Source organism: Bos grunniens, chromosome 1 (assembly GCF_055505025.1).
Source record: "Bos grunniens cultivar Pamir isolate PY7600 chromosome 1, Bosgru_T2T1.0, whole genome shotgun sequence".
In the NCBI taxonomy this organism is placed as follows: domain Eukaryota; kingdom Metazoa; phylum Chordata; class Mammalia; order Artiodactyla; family Bovidae; genus Bos; species Bos grunniens.
In genome coordinates this window covers 40523087-40543717 of record NC_141165.1, presented here as the reverse complement: position 1 = coordinate 40543717, position 20631 = coordinate 40523087, and the positions used below count along the sequence as shown (strand labels likewise).

The window sequence follows — 20631 nt, the reverse complement described above, 5'->3', positions numbered from 1 at the left end:
GACACGACTGAGCGACTTCACTTTCACTTTTCACTTTCATGCACTGGAGAAGGAAATGGCAACCCACTCCAATGTTCTTGCCTGGAGAATCCCAGGGACAGGGGAGCCTGGTGGGCTGCCGTCTATGGGGTCACACAGAGTCGGACACGACTGAAGCGACTTAGCAGTAGCAGTAGTAGCAGCAGCAGACGTTGCAACACTAGTAGCCTTGAGCAACCCAGGTACCAAGATCTGGGCTGGGGCAGGAAAAGAACAAGATGGCCCTGGACAATGTTATTGTGTCACAAGTGAGGAAATGATGACACGAGACAGATATGTCAAAAAGGCCCAAAAACTAGGTTAAAGTTGCCCCCACTGACCAAATGTGAGACAATGTGAGCATCAAAAAGAAAACTGAAAATAATACAATTGATTTTAAAAAGAGTTCAGGGGTTCAAAGTGAACCCCTTAAAATGCAGTGTCGTTTACAAAAGAATGCCAACTATTAAACATACAAGGAATAACAACTACAAAACCAGCATTTTTGCTTTTGCAAACATCAGCAAAATAAATCATGCAGCAGGAATCATCAATTGATGCTAAAAATCAGAGCATAAAATTTTATTGCCGAATAGTATATTCATATGGTCTCAAAGCAGCATCCTGTGGAGATTTCTATGAGGAAGAGATGACAACTTTTGCAAAGGAAAGAGACGGCAGACACCACGTTAAGTGATCAAACAGTATAACCAATAATCAGCAAACTAACACTGCACATCTGATACGCAGTGTAGTCTTCTTACCAAAAATATACAACCTGAATCTTGTCATGAGGAAATAATCAACAAATCTAGACTATAGTACTAGACAATAAGAGAAACAACTGGACTCAGTGAGGGGACCTGGAGAGCAGTACTGCAGTGGATTAAAACAGGGTTCGGAGATACGCCAGCAGAAAGCAAAGCGTGACCCCTGATGGGAGCCCGGGGCAGGGCACCATAAAGGATACCTGGGGGAACTGTGAACGTGGATCATGGCTTAAATAACACAGATGTATCAACATGAGTTACCAAGGGTCTCACGTACATATTTCAGAAGTTTTAGGAAACAATGAGCATTACCTTTGATGGGTTAATCACAATATTTCTAGCTGAGCCATGTTCATCTCCAGTAAAGGCTGGCTGATTGTTGAAGCCTTGCTTTACATTCACTGCGGTAAGTTCATCCTGTTGGAGAAAAGGTACTGATTAGTCCCAACGATGTAAAAGCTCCAACTGAAGCCTTTTTTGGGCTCCAAAATCAATGCAGATGGTGACTGCAGCCATGAAATTAAAAGACGCTTACTGCTTGGAAGGAAAGTTATGTCCAACCTAGACAGCATATTCAAAAGCAGAGACATTACTTTGCCGACAAAGGTCCATCTAGTCAAGGCAATGGTTTTTCCTGTGGTCATGTATGGATGTGAGAGTTGGACTGTGAAGAAGGCTGAGCGCCGAAGAATTGATGCTTTTGAACTGTGGTGTTGGAGAAGACTCTTGAGAGTCCCTTGGACTGCAAGGAGATCCAACCAGTCCATTCTAGAGGAGATCAGCCCTGGGTGTTCTTTGGAAGGAATGATGCTGAAGCTGAAACTCCAGTACTTCGGCCACCTCATGCGAAGAGTTGGCTCATTGGAAAAGACTCTGATGCTGGGAGGAATTGGGGGCAGGAGGAGAAGGGGACGACAGAGGATGAGATGGCTGGATGGCATCACCAATTCAATGGACATGAGTTTGAGTGAACTCCAGGAGATGGTGATGGACAGGAAGGCCCGGCGTGCTACGATTCATGGGGTCTCAAAGAGTCGGACACGACTGAGCAACTGAACTGAACTGAAGCCAGTCTCCTGCAGCCTGAGGAATGACAAACTTCACGATACTCTGTAGAAGAGAGCTGCTGAACACTCACCAAGGAAAGCAGAAATAGGGGTCTAAAAATCAATACATAAATGTGCAGACAGAGACAAAGCAAAGGTGGCCAAATGTTAACAACTGCTGCCTGCAGATAAAAATTTTTCACTAACAAATTGGAGAAAGAAAAACAAAGCAACCCCTCTCCCATAAACATAAAATCATAGATTCTAAACTAGAACTGCTTCTAGAAAGCCCACAGTCTGACTCCCTATCCCTTGCCAGCCCCTATGCATATTTCTGTTCAATATTCCAGAAAACTGGCTCACTCAAGTACCCAACACCTCACAGTGAGTTCAAGACAGAAATGAAGGGTTCCTAGGCACGAGGTTTGTGCTAACCACACACCATCACAGTCCTGCAACTGAAGGAAAGTTTAGAGCTTGCCAAGTTCTTTCATTTATTTTGGTTCACTTTATCTTTACCAAATCTGAGGCGGATGTGAGTCTTCAAGTCCATTTTACAGATGAAAAAAGTGAGGCTAAGCTAGTACAGTAACCGGACAAAGCCAGCGCTGAAAGGCCATCTTTTCAATCCTAGACTAGGAAGAGAAATTTCCATGACACTGTGCACCAGAGTACACATGCCACATGAAAATGTGGTCTAAAAATACACAGCCACAATTCTTACCCTTCTTAAAAAGATCTCCTACGAGATAGACATAGGAAAACTTTCCTTACCAAGGTCACAACATATCAAAAATAGCCCAAGGCATTAAAAAAAAAAAAAAAAAAACGACCTTCCCCTGCCCATATCACTTACCGAACTAAATCAGAGTTCCCAGAGTCCCCGATACAGACGCAAAAGAATAAAAGAGAAAAGATGGAGTAAATGAAGCTACCTTTTGCTCCTCTCACTTCAGGCCAAGAAATAGTCTCGGTGCCAGCTGGGTTAATGGTAGCCACAGCCCAAGAATGAGAATATACACTTAATTCTTCCCAAATAATTGTTCCATGTGTAAAATTAAAACAAACAACAACAAAACTGATCAAATCACTGTTATGATTAGGCAGGAAGCCTTAGGTCAAAATCATTAGTGACAGACAGCTCCTGCAAGGTCACCTCGGGTGAGAACTGGGGTCTCCTGGAGTCCTGCCATGTCACCTGACTTAACTGCGTGAGCTCCGCCTAATACCTCGGCCAGCCCCAGTTTTAGTGGGCTTTCAGAAGACCCCACCAGAGGAAACTGAGCTCTCAGGTAATCAAGTCTCCTTCCAGCACAAAGGTCACTGGAATCGGGATCTGCACAGAAAATGAATTGCACGTTCATATCAGAAGACATCTTAAACTGCTCCTGAATTTCCAAATTAATTATTTGGAAATCTAGGGCAAAACTACATATGCAAATTTTAAGTCAGAAAGGTGTCTGTCAACTGAAATAAAGCAAGCATGCTGACGGGATTTCTACAGTCTCGGAGTCTAAGGAAGAAGGGGGACATATCGGGTCATGAGGAGAACAGGACAAGGAAACTGAATTCTTATCTTTGCTTTACCATCAGAGTAACACAAGAAACACTAATTGAGTAATAGCATATGTTTTCACGAAAGATACATCCTGGCTTAATTAAAAGGAAGTGTGTGAGGCTTTCAGGACCAACTAGCTCCATTTAGCACCACTTTGCTTTCTATTCTAAACTAACTCCGACTCAATGGACATGAATCTGAGCAAACTCCGGGAGATGATGAAGGACAGGGAAGCCAGGCTGCTGCAGCCCATGGGACTGCAAACAGACTGAACAATAGCAAAGCCCTGATCAGCTAGCTTGTTGTGACTGACTGCTAACCACTGGCCTGGGCAGCCATGTCTGTCTGTCTGTCTCTCACACACATAATCCCCAGAAGGAAGAACATGGAACCATGGTAACACGTCTGTCAGCCACAGATTTTCCTCAAACTCAGATCCATACAGGTACTGCTGGGAAACATGAGTGCTGAGAATTTTCCAATCCCGCATTCAGAATGTCACAAAAATGCATCCAGAATCCGGCCACTCCTCACCACCACCGAGGCCTCCCCCAGGGTCAGGGGCACCATCATCTCAGGCTTGAATGCTGCAGTGGTTCCTAACTGGCCTCCTGGTTTCAACTCTTGTTCCCTGAAGGCCACATTCAACACAGCAGCCACGGGGAGCTTTGCAAAACTTGAGATGATGACCCTCCTCAAAATCTGCGATAACTCCGCACCTCAGAATGGGAGAAGAGGCCCCATGAGGTGCTACAAGCCCCTGACACCTCTCAGACTTAATCCCTGATCACCCTCTCCTTGCACACTCCTCTCCAGCCACACATCTACCCACCCTCCCACCCCCAGCCAGCTCCTCAAGCCTTCCATTGGACCTTCTCCTGCCTCCAGGCCTTGCGCTGTTCTATTCTTCCTGGGTCTTCTCCCTCCCTCTTCTCCCTGTCTCTTTCCCCTGGTTTGCACATGGCCAACTCCCTGACCACCTTAAGTCATGTTCTCAATGAGAAATGTGATAACTCTATTTGAAATTGGAACTGCCCACCCCATTCCCTTCACCCTAGCAGTCCTAATCTCCCAACAGTCCATAGCACTTACCACCTAAAATCCCTGTCCTGTCTGTCACCCCCGCAGCAGGTAAGATCTATGAGGACAGGGGTCTTTATGTTGTTCATAAATAATCATGCCAAAGAATCAAAGAATCATGCCAAGCACGCAGAGCAGTGGCTGGCACAGAGCACACAAAGGCACTCAATACAGATTTGCTGAAAGAATAAATAAGTGTATGATAACCTGTTTTGAACAATTAATATAAGCATACTGTGACTCACTACCCCATGAACTTGGGGGTACCTAATTCTGTTTGGATTTATGACTAGAATCACTTCACCTCCCAGAGCAGTGGCTTCTCCCCATCAAGCCCAAGGCACTATCCTAAAGGCAAGTAGTTTTAAATGCCCCTTTCCCCCAAGTCTGAAATGAAATTCATAGACAATAACTTTTTTTTTAATCAATGAAATTTTTTTAACGAAAGTAGGTTATAACAACATAGGTACTTGAAAAGAAAACCGAGGCGTGCGCCACTGGGCCACCACCACCCAAGAAGTGTGGCCTGTGGGCAGCTGTGCTGGCCCGACCTGGGCCCTCCCTCAACTAACTCCACAGATTCTCCGGGCAGTTCATTTGGAGAAGCGGGCCTTAGGAGACGTGAAGTGTTAGTAAGTGTTTGTTCCTATACCCAGAATCCCCCTAATGCAGCCACCACAAAACGCAGGCTGACACAGGTGGACCGCATTGCCATCTCAAATTATCAGGAACAGCATGGCGTACACTTTCTGAAATGGAGAAAACACCTGATAAAAGTTTCAAACTAACAAAATAAACTCTTCTCCCGATATATTAAAAACGCAATAGTTATATTCCTCCAAGATTCAGTATATACTGAGTGTATAGATCCCCTCGAGGAGGAAATGGCAACTCACTCCAGTATTCTTGCCTGGAGAATCCCTTAGAGCAGCCTGGCGGGCTACAGTCCACGGGGTTGCAAAGAGTCGGACACGACTGAAGCGACTATGCACGCATGCACGCAAGGGGAATGTGTATTATAATCAAGCAAAAAAAGGTCATATGTAGATTCCCACCTGGGAAAGCGACTTTGAAGGTTTGCTGGTAATCTGAGAGTCCAGTGCGGTAAAGGACAATTCTTCATTGAGCCCAACTGTCCACACTGAGGACACCCGGCCCCACCCACTAAATGGCAATGACCCCGCATCACAGCAGCTGCCAACACCTGCCTCCAGAGTGCCACAACGCCCTGGCTGAAAACCAGAGTGTACTGAGAGGGACTGCTTTTAGCTTTTAAAGCCCTGCCTCTGAAAAGAGGAATCCAGATTTCAGAAACACGGAGTTTCACACAGGCCCCGCTCCTGCTACAACACCACAAGATTGACAACTGGACGTCCAACTCCAGCCACTGCAGCCCCCCGTGGCCCCCAGCTGTGTTACAAGTGAAGGCCGTGTGGACCCCAGGGTAAGGATGACTGAATTGGAAACGCACACAAGAGGGAAGGGAGAGCCCAGGCTCTGCCTTCGTACTGTCTGAATTTGAACCTCTAACTCCAGTTAAGAGTGGCTCAATCCAGTGCTCTGTGAAAACCTAAAGGGGTGTGTGGGGTGCGAGGTGGAAAGAGATTCCAGAGTGAGAGGACGCATGTATACCTACAGCTGCTTCATGCTGACGTATGGCAGAAACGAACACAAAACTGTAAAGCAATTATCCTCCAATTAAAAATAAATTTTAATTTTAAAAAATATATATAAACCTGAAAAACAAAAGTGACTCAAAGCAAGCTTCGGAACTGTTTCTGGCCTCAGTTTTCTTCAATTGTGAAACAGGGCTAGTATGGTTTCCACTACTATTACCTCCATATCCCAGATGAGGAAATAAGAAAGATCATATCGTGGTTTAGAACGTGAAAGAATCCATGTTCCCAACCACTGTGAATGGCCAGCAATTAGTATTACTGCTGTTTTTGTGTCCCATTTCTGCTTCAAGGAAGTGATAACCTGACGCTCCAGTCGAGCTCTAAGGAATGCAAAAGGTTTTGCTTCAGAAATTAAAAGGACCCTGACCTTCAGCAGTGAATGGTTCTCAAACTTTTGCAAGCATCAGAATCCTGATGGGTTTATTAAAGAACAGCCACTGCCTGGGCCCCTCCTTGAGACTCTCCAATTCAGGAGGTGGGGGAGGCGAGGGGTGGTGGGTTGCGGAGGGAGGCGGTGCCCAAGAATCTGAATTTCTCATAGCTTCCTAGATCAGTCATGCAGATCCAGGGACCACACTTTGAGAACCACTGATGTAAATATTTGGAGTTCACAGCTTTCTAGAAAACCAGGGCCCCTGTGTCTGGCAACAGGGCTGCACTCAACCACCAGGAAGAACCTGGGTGCTCCCTCTTAGTTCAGGAACAGGAGATCCCTGGTCCGAATTCTCTGCCACACACCCATCCTACTGCAAAAGCACACACACAAAGCTACACACACACACACACACACACTTACTCACTCACCCAGGAAGAAAACCAATCAAGAAGGTTTCTCTTTCACTCCTTTAACTTCTCCTAGACCCACGAATAAAAACACCAGAGCTGCAGAGTACTCAGCTGTATCAGGAAGCACACAGAGGTAAAAGAGAAGCCTGGTGGGCACTTCTGTTTAAGTTTAGTCACACAAAGCTTTATGTCAGCTTCCTAGAGAAACTAAGGGAAATGGGTAAAAACCACAACGTCACAACCAGAACATGCTCCATGATGCTTTTTCTCCTAAAGTTTCTGAAGAGTGAGAGTTGACGGCAGGAATCCAAGCAACCAGTTCAGAGTAAGATTCGAATTCCAGAGTGTTTACTATTGTTGTTTGTACAGCGTTTCTCAAACTCCAGTAACGCAGCAACATATCCCCTTTAAAGGAAAAACATTCTCTCTGACCCCAGGATGCGTGAAGAACCCAATTTGGGAAAATGAGGTAGGACCTGGATACTTAATGGCCTTAGGGCAGCACTGAGAGATTCAGAACAAGATGTAACATGTGTTATATGAACTCAAACTACAAACTTTTATGACACTTTGCTCTGAAGATGTTTGCCAAATCTAATCAAGTAAAAATAGAAGGGAGAGTGTCCAGATTTTAAAACAGTATGCCTCTAAAATCCCCAAGCCAAGGGACACAAATAGCTTCCTCTTGCACTAGCCTTGACCCTCTTCAAAGATTTCTCTAAATAAAAGAGGATAACTGCCAAAGTCCTTACCACGGTCCTTACAGAGACTGAAACTTGTTTTACTGCACCTAGTCAACAATTCTCAAAAAAAAAAAAAAAAAAGCAGAACCACCAGCTACTGCTTTGCCTATCTGCAAAGCTGAGACAACTGAAGACCCGAGCACTTGAGGACACACCCAACCACTAATCAGAGTCTTAGCGGCAAACCATTTTCAGTAAAAGAACTCTTGCTGTTGTTGTTCAGTTGCTAAGTTGTGAATGACTCTCTTTGCAACCCCATGGACTGCAGCACACCAGACTCCTCTGTCCTCCACTATCTCCCAAAGTTTGCTCAAATCCATGTCCATTGAATCAGTGATGCTACCTAACCATCTCATCCTCTGTCGCCTCTGTCCCCTTTTGCCTTCAATCTTTCCCAGCATCAGGGTCTTTTCCAATGAGCCAGCTCTACTGGAGGTTAAATTTTCCCACTATACAATGTGGAGGATAAAAAACAAAGTGCCAACCATGAACTCTGAGTTTTAAATGTTTTTATCATGAACTGTGGTGCTGCAGAAGATTCTTGAGTATCCCTTGGATAGCAAGGAGATCAAATCAGTCAATCCTAAAGGAAACCAACCCTGAACATTCATTGGAAGGACTGATGTTGAAGCTAAAACTCCAATATTTTGGCCACCTGATGTGAAGAACCGATTCATTGGAAAAGATCCTGATGCTGGGAAAGATTGAGGGCAGAAGGAGAAGGGGACAACAGAGGATGAGATGGTTGGATGGCATCACCGACTCAACGGACATGAGTTTGAGCAAATTCCAGGAGACAGTGAAGGACAGGGAAGCCTGCCGTGCTGGAGTCCATGGGGTCGCAAAGGGTCAGACATGACTGAGCAACTGAACAGCAGCAGCAGCAGAGGCAAAACACTGCACACACATGCGTGAGCCCTAATACCCACCCTGCCAGGAGACAACACTAGCTGAGAACACGCACTCACAGTCCAGCCTGGTGGCCCAGAGCAGGGGTGCATCAGGCCAGGCTGCAGAGGGCTTCAACAGAAACCATCTTTAAAACAGGAGTGGTCCAAAGTTAACCTCAACATGGAGAAAGGAAGACTCATCCACCTCATCACTGACTTCAGCTAAAATGATAAGCCTTCAATAGGCTGAAATTCAAGTTCTGCTTGCTTGGAAATTTGTATTTCATTTTTATCATGAAGTGGATATTAATTTTTGCTTTAAAAATGAGTAAGATGGGATGGGAGGTGGGAGGAAGGTTCAAGAGGGAGGGGATATACAGTATGCCTGTGGCTGATTTCATGTTGATACATGGCAGAAACCAACACAATACTGAAGAGCAATTATCCTACAATTAAAAATAAATTTTCTAAAATGAGAGGCAGAGGTTTTCAAGAATGTCACATTTTTATATGTGTACATAGAAAAGAATGTATAATCAACATCTAACACCATAAAAATAAATTTTATCTAAATTTAAAAATAAATAAAATGTTAAGGCTTAAAAAAATTTTAGGGAGACAAGTACCCAGACACAAACAGAAACAAAAGCCTAGAAATAGGCCCATGTTCACACACAAGGCCAGCGTTCACTGTGCAGTTTTGTATTTGACACTGACAAAAAAAATCAGACCTTCAGTACTTTGGGTGAAGTACTAAGGCACCCATAAATCTTGGGCATTTATCTTGAACTTCAGAGAATGATGTTATTTTTTGGATCACTTTCAGAGCAATCTTTTAATTTCAGTAAGTGTTTCATCAGGAAAATGAGTATATTTTGAGTCTAGTTTGGAAATTGGCTAAGTTCTTTCTCAGTCAAAGCGGGGGAAAGTCAGTTTAGCACACTTTTCAATGACCATCATAAAAGCAGATAATAAATGTACACACACAGGTGTGCACAGGTGTGCACACACGATTAAACTCCTCCAGACTTCTCATCCACAGCACAGAACATGTGCAGAGACGTGCGACGCCTCCATCACCTACTCGCATCTAACAAACTAACTCAATGACTGTCAATGAAATGCCGCCACAGATGACAATGCTGCAGAAGCAGAAAAATGTGCCTCTGTGCACTAGTCAGACAGGCTATGCTTAGCCAAGGTCTTACTTCAAACAAACAAAATTCTTTAAAACGGCTTTACGGGACTTCTCTGCAGTGGTCCAGTGGCTGAGGCTCTACGCTCCCAGTGCGGGGGCCTGGGTTTGATCCCTGCCGGGAACTAGAGCCCATATGCTACAACTAAAGATCCACTAAAGATCTGCAACTACAGAAGCCAAATAAATTTTTTTTTTTAATACCTTTTTGATTATTTTCCCTAGCTTTGTCCACATCTCTCCCAGAAGAGCATTCTCTGTCTGCAGGTCCCATTTGAAAAGTAAGGCTATGATAATACCCATCACAGCCCAGATTAACAGTCTTCAGGCAACACTTTCTGTTGTTAGCAGATACAGATGACCCAAGAGATGAGGGAAAAGTCTTTCTCTCCTCACACCTCAACATTAGCCAGTTCGAAGCACACTTCTACCAAAACACATCTCACATCTAGTCCTTCCTTTACAAGAACACAGCCATCTCTCTAACTGCGGCCACTGGCACAGCAGGCCAGGCCGCTGCTCTCATGCCGCATACCTCCCATCCCCACCCAGGTCCAGACCTTGCCTGAGCTCAGCCTGCCCAATGGCCCCGGATGAATCCTTCTGAAACAGGCTGCCTTTTCTGCACTCCCCTTTTTCAATAGCCTCAGAGGCTTTCCTTTTCCTCCCCCTCAGAAGACGCTAACGAATGGAAGCATCTGGCACCACCTTCTATGGATCCTCAATAACATCTGTGGGCCTTCTCTGCACCTAACTCCAGCCAGGACTCACACACACAACCCACTAGCATGGGCATTAGACACCTGGAACAATCGAGCTCCGCTCCCCAGCCTCGATCCCATTCTGAGTGTTGAATCACAGAGGTCTGAGTTTGAATGCAGAGCCCTTACCTATCACAGAGAACAAGATAAACTGACCTCTCTGCACCTTGGTCGCCTCAATCAAAGTAAGATAAGAATAACTCACAGGGCTGAGATTACATAAGATAAAATGCAGAGTTTAGCACAGTGCCTGGCCACATATTGAGTGCTCTGTAAAATGGTGGTTACTGGTATTAAAAAAAAAAATTTATAGCGCTTTTTCTTCATATTTTAACTTTCCTGGAATCTACTTGACTATTATATTCCTTGCCACACACATTGTCTTTTCCACCTCTAAGCCTTGCCTAATGCCATTCCTATCCCCTGGAGTATATTATGCAATCTTTTGCCTTCTTCAAACCACAACCCATGGCTGCCCTGCATTTAATCACTAAAGTATACAGTAGTGTGCTCAGTACTGGGGATTCCATAGTGAGCAAACTGCAACTGTGATAAAGGCCCCAAGGAGAAGCACCACCTGCTCAGAGCACACTTGATAGGGGCTTACCCTAATCTGAAACGTCAGAAAAAAATTCCCTGAAGAAATCACCTTTGCATTTCGCCTCAGAATGCAAAAGAGGCGTTAACCAAGTTAAGAGTAAGACTCATACAACAGCAAGGCTGACATTCTGCGGGAAGTGATACAATATTAACTCTACAAAGACCCTGAAGAGTTAAGAGATGTATACTGTAATTCCTAGAGCAATTGCTATAAAATAAAATGTGAAGCGGTAAGCTAAAATGTTGATGGGTGAATTTAAATTATTTTTCAACAGAGTTTAATAATCCTGAAGTAAAATGGCAAATAAACCCAACCATATCAATAATTACATTAAATGCTAATGAAATGTTAACAGGCTATGATTCCAATTAAAAGGCAGGGATTGTCAGGATGGATAAGGAAACAAAACCCTGCCAGATGCTGCACCTTAAGCACATTAAGACAGATAAGGTGACAGTAAACACATGGGCAAAGATGAGCAACATGCAAACGATGAACAGAAGAGGGCTGGAGTGGCTACATCAACACTGGACAAAGTAAACTTCAAGACAGAAAGCATCATCAAAGATAAAAAGGCACATATCGTAATGAGAAAAGGGTGAATTCATCAGGAAGACATAACAACAATCACCAGCACTGTGTGCCCATCAAGAGCAGAGGCAAGAGAAGCCTGGGTGAGGTCTGCGGGCCTAGGAAAGTGACATAAAGAATGGCATCATGGCAAGGGCAAGAGGGACCCAGGTGTGAAGTGAGACTGAGCAGCGGGCGGGGACAGAATACGCAGGGTCTTGTGGGCCCAGTGAGGGACTTCTCCCTTTACAAGAAGAGTAAGGGCTTTTTACCCACATGTGCCCTGTGTGCTTAGTCCCTCAGTCATGTCCAACTCTTTGTGACCCTATGGACTCTCGCCCGCCAGGCTCCTCTGTCCATGGGGAGTCTCCAGGCAAGAATACTGGAGTGGGTTGCCATGCCCTCCTCTTTACCCACATACCTACAGTCAATTAATCTTCGACAGATGAGAGAGTATACGATGGGGAAAAGACAGTCTCTTCAGCAAATGGCACTGGGAAAGTCAAAAAGCCACATACAAATCAATGAAGTCAGAACACAGCCTCACACCATACACAAAAATAAACTCACAATGACTTAAAGGCTTCAACATTAAAATATGACACCATAAAACTCCTACAAGAGATCACAGGCAGAATATTCACTAACATAAATCGAATCAACATTCTCTTAGGTCAGTCTTGGGCAACAGAAGTAAAAACAAACAAATGGGATCTAAATCAAACTCACGAGCTTTTACACAGCAAAAGAAACTGTGAACAAAAGGAAAAGACAACTTTAGAAGGGGAGAAAACACTTGCAAACAATGCAAAAGACAAGCGCCTCACTTTCAAAATATACAAACAGCTAATACAACTCAAAAAAACACCCAATCAAAAAATTGGGCAGAAGACCTAAATACACATTTCTCCAAAGACGACGTAGATGGTCAACAGACACACAAAACGAGGCTCATCAGTACTAAATATTAGAGAATTCAAAACTACAATGAGGTACATCTCACAGTGGTCAGAATGGCCCTCATTAAAAAGTCCACAAATATATGCTGGAGCGGATGTGAAGAAAAGGCAACCCTTCTACACTGTTGGCGGGAGTGTAAGTGGGTGCGGCCACTATGGAGAAGGATATTGCCGTTCTTCTAACTAAAAACAGCTTCCATATGATCCAGCAATCCCACCCCAGGACATATATTCAGACAAAACTGTAATTCAAAAAGATACATGCAACGAACACAACACTGTTAATCAACCATCTTCTGATATAAAATAAATCTTTTAAAAAATATACACTCATCCCTATGTTCATAGCAGCACTGTTCACAAGAAACAAGACATGGAAGCAACCTAACGTCCAATGACAGAGGAATGGATAAAGAAGATACGGTACGTATATACAAAGGACTATCACTCACCCATAAAAAAAGAATGAAATAATGCCATCTGCAGCAACATGGGTGAACCTAGAGATTATCATACTAAGTGAAGGAAGTCTGAAAGACGTTACCATGTGATATCATTTATGTGTGGAATCTAAAATATGACAAATGAACTTATATATGAAACAGAGAACAGATCTGTGGCTGCTAAGGGGGGCAGGGGAAGGGATGGATTGGGAGTTGGGATTAGCAGATGCAAACAATTACCTGTAGAATGGATAAAAACAAGGTCTTAGTGTATAGCACAGGGAACAATATTCAATATCCTTTGATAAACAACAATGAAAAAGAATGTATGTCTATATATATATAATATGCATAACTGAATCATGTTGCTGTACAGCAGAAATTCACACAACATTGTAAATCAACTAACTATACTTGAATAACGGAGAAGGCAATGGCCCCCCACTCCAGTACTCTTGCCTGGAAAATCCCATGGATGAAGGAGCCTGGTAGGCTGCAGTCCATGGAGTTGCTAAGAGTCAGACATGACTGAGCGACTTCACTTTCACTTTTCACTTTCATGCATTGGAGAAGGAAATGGCAACCCACTCCAGTACTCTTGCCTGGAGAATCCCAGGGGGAGCCTGGTGGGCTGCCGTCTATGGGGTCACACAGAGTCGGAGACGACTGAAGTGACTTAGCAGCAGCAGCAGCATACTTGAATAAATTTTTTAAAAAATAGAGTAAAGGATTTTATGCAGTGGGGTGACATCATCCAAACAAAATAAATGCACAGTGCAGACACAGATTAGAGTTTGTCAGACCAAATAGGAGGCCTGGGGGCAAGGCGACTAGGACCAGTTAGAGGCTCCCTTAAGAGCCAAGACATGAGATGATGGGAGCTAGGACTAAGATGGCAGTAACAGCGATGGAAAGAAGGGGAAGATCTTTATGGGGCTACTCAACAGGCCTTTTGGGGACATGGAAGATGGAATGACAAAGAGTGAGGCTATCTATCAAGGATGTCTCCTGGATTTCTGGGATAGCAAGAGAACTTAAGACATAATACAGCAATAACAGGGGTTTTTTGGAGGAAGAGGAGCAGATCACAAGTTCAGTTTTAAATGGAACCTTGAGATATCAGGCCAAACAAAATGTTTCTTACAGTCGCTTAGAAGTCTAGAGTGCAGAGAGGTCCTGGCTGGAGTCATCAAGTTGTGAGTTGTCTTCATTAGGTAGTAACTGAAGCCTGGCGGTGGCCAAGATCATCCAAAGAGAGGGTGAGTGAGAAGAGACAATGGCCTAGAACAGACCCCAGGGAACACCCAGTTTGATTTCATGGCCAGGTAAAGAAGGGAAAGCCTTCAAAGGAGCCTGAGATGCTGTGGCCAGAGAAGAGAGCAGGAAAGCAGGAGTGCTTTAGCTCAAAGCTGAGGGAAGGGACCTCCCTGATGGTCCAGTGGTCAGGAATCTGCCTGCCAGTGCGGGGGACATGGTTTGATCCCTGGTCCTGGATGAGTCCACATGCCATGGGGCAACTAAACCCGTGTGCCACAACTACTGAAGCCTGAGCCTAGAGCCCATACTCCACCCGAGAAGCCACCACAATGAGAAAGCACCACAATGAAGAAGCACCAGAATGAAGAAAAGTCCTCACAACTAGAGAACGCTCACGCAGCAAAGGAGACCCAGCACAGCCAAAACAAACAAAGTTAAAAAAAAAAAAAGCTGAGGGAAGACACTGCTTCACCAGGGGAGGGAACAACAGGCACAATGTGGCTGCTGGGGCCCAGAGGGAGGGTTCTCTGGAAAATGAGGGCAGAAGCCCAACAAAAAGGAGCAGAGGAAGAAGCGGGAGGTGAAGACGACCCTGAACACACAGGATGCTTTGTGGAAGGTTTGGAGAAAGAGGTGGAGAGAAACGGGAAGGTGGGGTGATGGAGTAGGGGGGGATGACGATGAGGGAAGCATGTGCACGTCTGGATGACACAGAGAGAATGCAGTGGAGGGAGAAATTAAGATAACAGGAGATAAGCGAGGTGGTGGATAGGGGGAAGTTGTCGAGAAAACAGGAGGGGACCCAGAAGGAAAGGTCCAGTACCAGACCAACCGGGGACGAGTGCAGGAGGGGTTAGAGACAGGCCCTGCAGGCACTGAACTGTGTACCCTGAAAAGACAGGTCAAAGTCCTAACCCCCATACCTGTGACCTATTTGGAAATAGGGTCTGTGCAGATAAAAGCAAGTTAAAGTCACGCTGAATTAGGGTCCTAATTCAACAGCATGTGGCCAGTGTCCTCACAAAAGACACAGAAGGAAGATTGATGGAGGCAGAGATTGGAATTACGCTGCCACAAACCATGGAAAACTTGGGGCTTCCAGAAGCTGGGGGCTTTCCAGGTGGCACAGTGATAAAGAATCTACCTGACAATGCAGGAGACACAACAGACATGGGTTCAATCATTGGGCCAGGAAGATCCCCTGGAAGAGGAAATGACAACCCACAATCCAGTATTCTTGCCTGGAGAATCCCATGGGCAGAGGAGTCTGGTGGGCTACAGTCCAGGGGGTCTCAAACAGCTAGACATGACTGAGTGACTGAGCACACACACAAGCACCAGAAGCTGGAAGAGGAAAGGAAAGGCCCTCCTCAGAGGTGTGGACCTCCCTCCAGGGCTGCAAGAGAATAAATTCCCGTTGTTTTAGGCCATCCAATTTAGGGCAGTATTCTGTTTCGGCAGCCCTAGGAAACTAAAATGTACATGCAGGGGAGGGGCGAGGGGAGAAGAGAAGCTCTGCTCTATTCTTCATGGCAAGACCACCTTCTGAAATTGCCATTTGGCAGCACCAAGAGTCTACAAGGCAGAGTCTCAATGGCTGAGAAAAGTAGTATCACCTGGCTCTGTGTAAGGGGACATCCCAGCCCCCCAGCATCCCAGCAACAGGGACTGATTCCTGTTGGATCTCTTCTGATTGACTTGATAGCTGTTTGAGAAGTTTAGAGGAAAAGGTGTGTTGGGGGTGGGGGCAGGGGAGGGAGCAAGAAGGGTATGTGTTCTGTTTCCCCAGCTCAGCCAAAATGTTTGTGAGAGAGGGCACTACGACCAGCCTCCTGAACAGAGAACCAAGGAAGGGGCAGGACTGACTTGGGGAGGGTAGGCAGGAGTCCCCTGAAAGTCAACCTAGCATCTTCCCCACCCCTACCCACATCTCTGACACCTGGGCCACATTTGCATCAAGGCCACATCTGAAACTCAACTTTTTACACATCCACCCTCGTCTACCCAGCTATTAATATTCACCCCTACCCAAAACTCCAACTGCAGGCCATCAATCACTAACGGTGGGAACCTAGATGAACCCCAGAGGATGTGAGCTCAACACAAAGAAGGCAGTCTGGTCTTCACACCAGTACTGAGCAGCAGGCAAAAGAGAAGAGAAAATCATGACCACAATAATACTCTTCCCTGGCGTTTTACCAGAATATTCACACCCATCTTCCTCAGAGTCAAATGGTTCAGGCAGGATGAGTGCCCATTTACAGGCTGAGAAACAGACTGACGAGTGACGTGCTTAAGTGGCCATGTGACAATCAGGCCCCCAACAGGCCCAATGGGCTCTCCAAGACCGTGAGATCTTAGAGCAGACTGGTATGATTTCAATCAAGCTCTACTAGAATCCTAGCTCCCTTCTTGTCTGTGAAATGGAGATACCTCCATACACCTCACATGCCTATTGCAAAGGAAATGAGAAAAAACATGTGAGGCACTCGACATGGTCATTGATACATACTAGGCACTTTTAAGAAGGCTTATGGGAGTTCCCTTGTCACCCAGAAGTTAGGATTCGGCGCTTTCACTGCCGTGGCCTGGGTTCAAACCCTGATTGGGGACGGTGCGGCCAGAACATATACATATATAGGCTCATCACAGTCATTGCCATTATGGTTTTTGACCAACCAGCACATCGAGGGACTCAGTAACTTTCCAATGAAGCAAATGGAAACATCCACCAAGGATGATGTGCTGAGACTCTTGGGGACCCGACTCCCCACAAAAACCTCCCTCACCCTTAACCATGAGACAGGCAGGCCCTCCCCCTCCAATAGAAGTGAGAGAGACTCTGATTCAAATTACATCCAAATATACTTGGCATTTATTCCACTCTAAGTAACTATAGCCTATTAATTCATATTCAAATCACCTTCAAATGCATGTCACCCTCGGATATCAAACACCTGGATGTGGCTCTCAGGAAAACTACCAAAGAAAAAAATACTTTCAGACTTGCAGAATGTGGGAAAGGGCACTTAAGGTATCAGTAGTTGATCCTGCCAAGAACTGTACATAAGGCAGCCTCAGAAGACAGCTTTCTCTTTGGAGACTCCACAGGTCAGCTAAGTCACCGTCCCATACGACCCACGCAATGCAATCGCATTTTAATGTAGACTCCTCCTGCAAATCATATTTTTCACTTAGTACTAAATCGGCCTCCCACTGGGCTAGGTGATCCAAAGGCAGAAAAAACTAATCCAAGCCATGGTTTCTGACTATGAAGTTAACTGTCCAGTGCACTGACTCACTGTGCCCCCATCCTGGCTCATTCTACCCCACGCCTAAGTGCATCCCTGACCCCACACTGAGTGCATACCAGTAGGAAGGTGTCGGTGACTGCCACCAAATGAACTGCAAATTCACAAAAAGGGAAACTTGATGGGTGACAGAGACGAAAAGCGTGCAGGAAAAATCAAGTGAAACTGCAGGATGCCCTTCTTCCTGCCTGGGAGAGAGGACAGAGGTTGGGAATGTCTCTCTCTTCTTTAACCCATTATTTAATTAATGTACCATATTCAACGGGCTTTCCTGGTCGTTCATCTGGTAAAGAATCCACCTGCAATGTAAGAGACCTCGGTTTGATCCCTGGGTTGGGAAGATTCCCTAGAGAAGGGAAAGGCTACCCACTCCAGCGTTCTGGCCTGGAGAATTCCATGCACTGTATAGTCCTGCTGCTGCTACTGCTAAGTCACTTCAGTCGTGTCCGACTCTGTGTGATCCCACAGACGGCAGCCCACCAGGCTCCCCAGTCCCTGGGATTCTCCAGGCAAGAACACTGGAGTGGGTTGCCATTTCCTTCTCCAATGCATGAAAGTGAAAAGTGAAAGGGAAGTCGCTCAGTCGTGTCCGACTCTTAGCGACCCCATGGACTGCAGCCTACCAAGCTCCTCCATCCATGGGATTTTCCAGGCAAAGTACTCGAGTGGGGTGCCATTGCCTTCTCCGCTGTATAGTCCATGGGGTCTCAAAGAGTCAGATTCAACTGAGCAACTTTCACTTTTCTTTCACCATGTTCGACAATTAAAAAAAAAAAATCACTGGATTTACAAAATTCTAAAAATATTAAGAGACACTAAAATGATGTGAGAATTATTTAGATTTTCTGATGATTTCAGAAGTACTTGAGGTCTCTGCTAAGTTTCAAAAACATCACTGTGACTGTCATTCAAATATTACTTCAAATTATGGTTATTTAGACTTCACAACTCGAAGAAGGCAATGGCACCCCACTCCAGTACTCTTGCCTGAAAAATCCCATGGATGGAGGAGCCTGGTGGGCTATAGTCCATGGGGTCACCAAGAGTCAGACACAACTGAGCGACTTCACTTTCACTTTTCACTTTCATGCATTGGAGAAGGAAATGGCAACCCACTCCAGTGTTTTTGCCTTGAGAATCCCAGGGATGGGGGAGCCTGGTGGGCTGCCGTCTATGGGCTCACACAGAGTCAGACACGACTGAAGCAACTTAGCAGCAGCAGACTTCATAACTATTTGATTTTTATTTTCTATTTTTAAAGATTTTTTTTTAAATGTGGACTACTTTTTTTAATTGGGGGATAACTGCTCTACAATGACGAGTTAGCTGGGAATGTCTCTTTTTTGTTGTTAGTAGGGATGGTGATGCTGTTCATTTGTGTACTCGAAAACAGAGGCTAAACCTAGAATTTTGAGCCAAGAAAGCCAATGTCCTCGAGTCCACCTCTGAAAGTGCAGCCTGAAAGTCAGCCTCTGTTAACACCTCTCAGCCTCCACCCTTTTTATTTCCGGGAGGCTTGCTCACTCCCACCTCTTCCACGGAGCTAAGCCAACCCTCCAAGCAATTCGGGATGTTTACCACCATCAAAGCAGCCTGCGGGGGGTTGAATAACAGGTACTGAAGGTGAGGTTTAAAGCAGGGACAAGTGGTATAAACCAAAGCCCTCCGAGTCATCAGACCTTCAGGTAAACCAGTTCATGCCACAGGGTGAGGGATGTGGGTAGGAAGGGGAATCCAATATTCATTCCAATCCAGCAATCAGGTAATTCTCTAAAGACTGAGCACAAACATGTGTTCACCCGGAGATCCTCAAGCAACAGGATCAACTACCATCCCAGCCGAACAGTGTCCAAGGAATCGATGCATTTTCCACACTCCTCTCTCCTTCGTTTCCTTTGACCAATTTGTCACCAGTTATTCTTCTCTAGTCCTGTTTAAAGCCCTCATCAGTCTTTTTACTTCATGCTTTGGTTACTACAGCCGCTTCCCTCGCAGCCTCCCCGACTCCACTCTCTCCCGGTCCGGATTTATTAAGCATGAGCTAGTGAGATAAATCTGACAGCAGGGCCTGGTGAGCTCATCACCGCCCCCCACAGCAGCCGGCCAGGACTCCAGGACTCCAAGCCTGATCTCAGAGGCTCGTCCTCCCCCCATGGCACCTCACTCACCCTACCTGCAGCTCTTTCTTAGGAAAGATAGGGTGCAACCTGTCCCCACTCACTCGCATCCTGACCCTCACGCCTACACCCTCCAGTGAGACCTCCAAGTATTCCAACCCTCTCTTTCCTGAACTCATGCAGCATTTTTAGCCTCCCTATATATAGAGCAGGATGGTTTACAGCACAGTCTCAGACGTCCAATTTCAACTCCATCAAGATGCAGCCAACGGACCCTGGGAAAGTAAAGTTGACCCCTGTGATCCCTCCCCTGTGCCTCAGTTTCTTCACTTGTAAAAAGGAGATAATAGTATCCACCCAAGAGGTGTTTGTGAGGCTGGCATAAAACCAAACATGTAAAGCCTTCAGAATAACCAACACAATCAACATGGGCTCTCCTGATGGAATATGCCACTTTATACACGGTGAAGTCAAAGTGTTAGTCACTCACTCAGACTCTTTGCAACCCCATGGACTGGCCCACCAGGCACCTCTGTCTATGGAATTCTCCAGGCAAGAACACTGGAGTGGGTTGCCCTTTTCTTCTCCAGGGGATCTTCCCGACCCAGGGATCGAATCCCTGTCTCCTGCACTGACAGGCAGATTCTTTACTATCTGAGCCCCCTGGGAAGCCCTTCTACACCATACTGAATATGTTATTCAGTACTGAATACGAGGAATATGTTATTCCTCAGTTTTAAAATAAACAAAAGCCAATGCCTTAGTCTTTTTTTTTTCAATTGTTTTCTGTGCATCAGTGAGCCAGATGTTCATTTCTAGAGCTGTGCTACTCAGAGTGTGATCTGAA

General features: G+C 45.4%; 1 protein-coding gene across 21 annotated transcripts in view; it reads right to left on the bottom strand.

The window, feature by feature from the left end:
* The window catches only part of MED12L (mediator complex subunit 12L), a 364655-nt gene that overhangs the window by 326299 nt on the left and 17725 nt on the right, over positions 1 to 20631 (bottom strand). For all 21 annotated transcript variants that reach the window (XR_015160227.1, XR_015160244.1, XM_086390493.1 and 18 more), the window contains one exon: positions 1101 to 1205. Coding sequence is in view for 16 of the 21 variants with exons in the window: in XM_086390493.1 (XP_086246619.1) it covers positions 1101 to 1205 (105 nt within the window). In the remaining 5 variants the exon portion in view is untranslated. The remainder of the gene's footprint in view (positions 1 to 1100; positions 1206 to 20631) is intronic.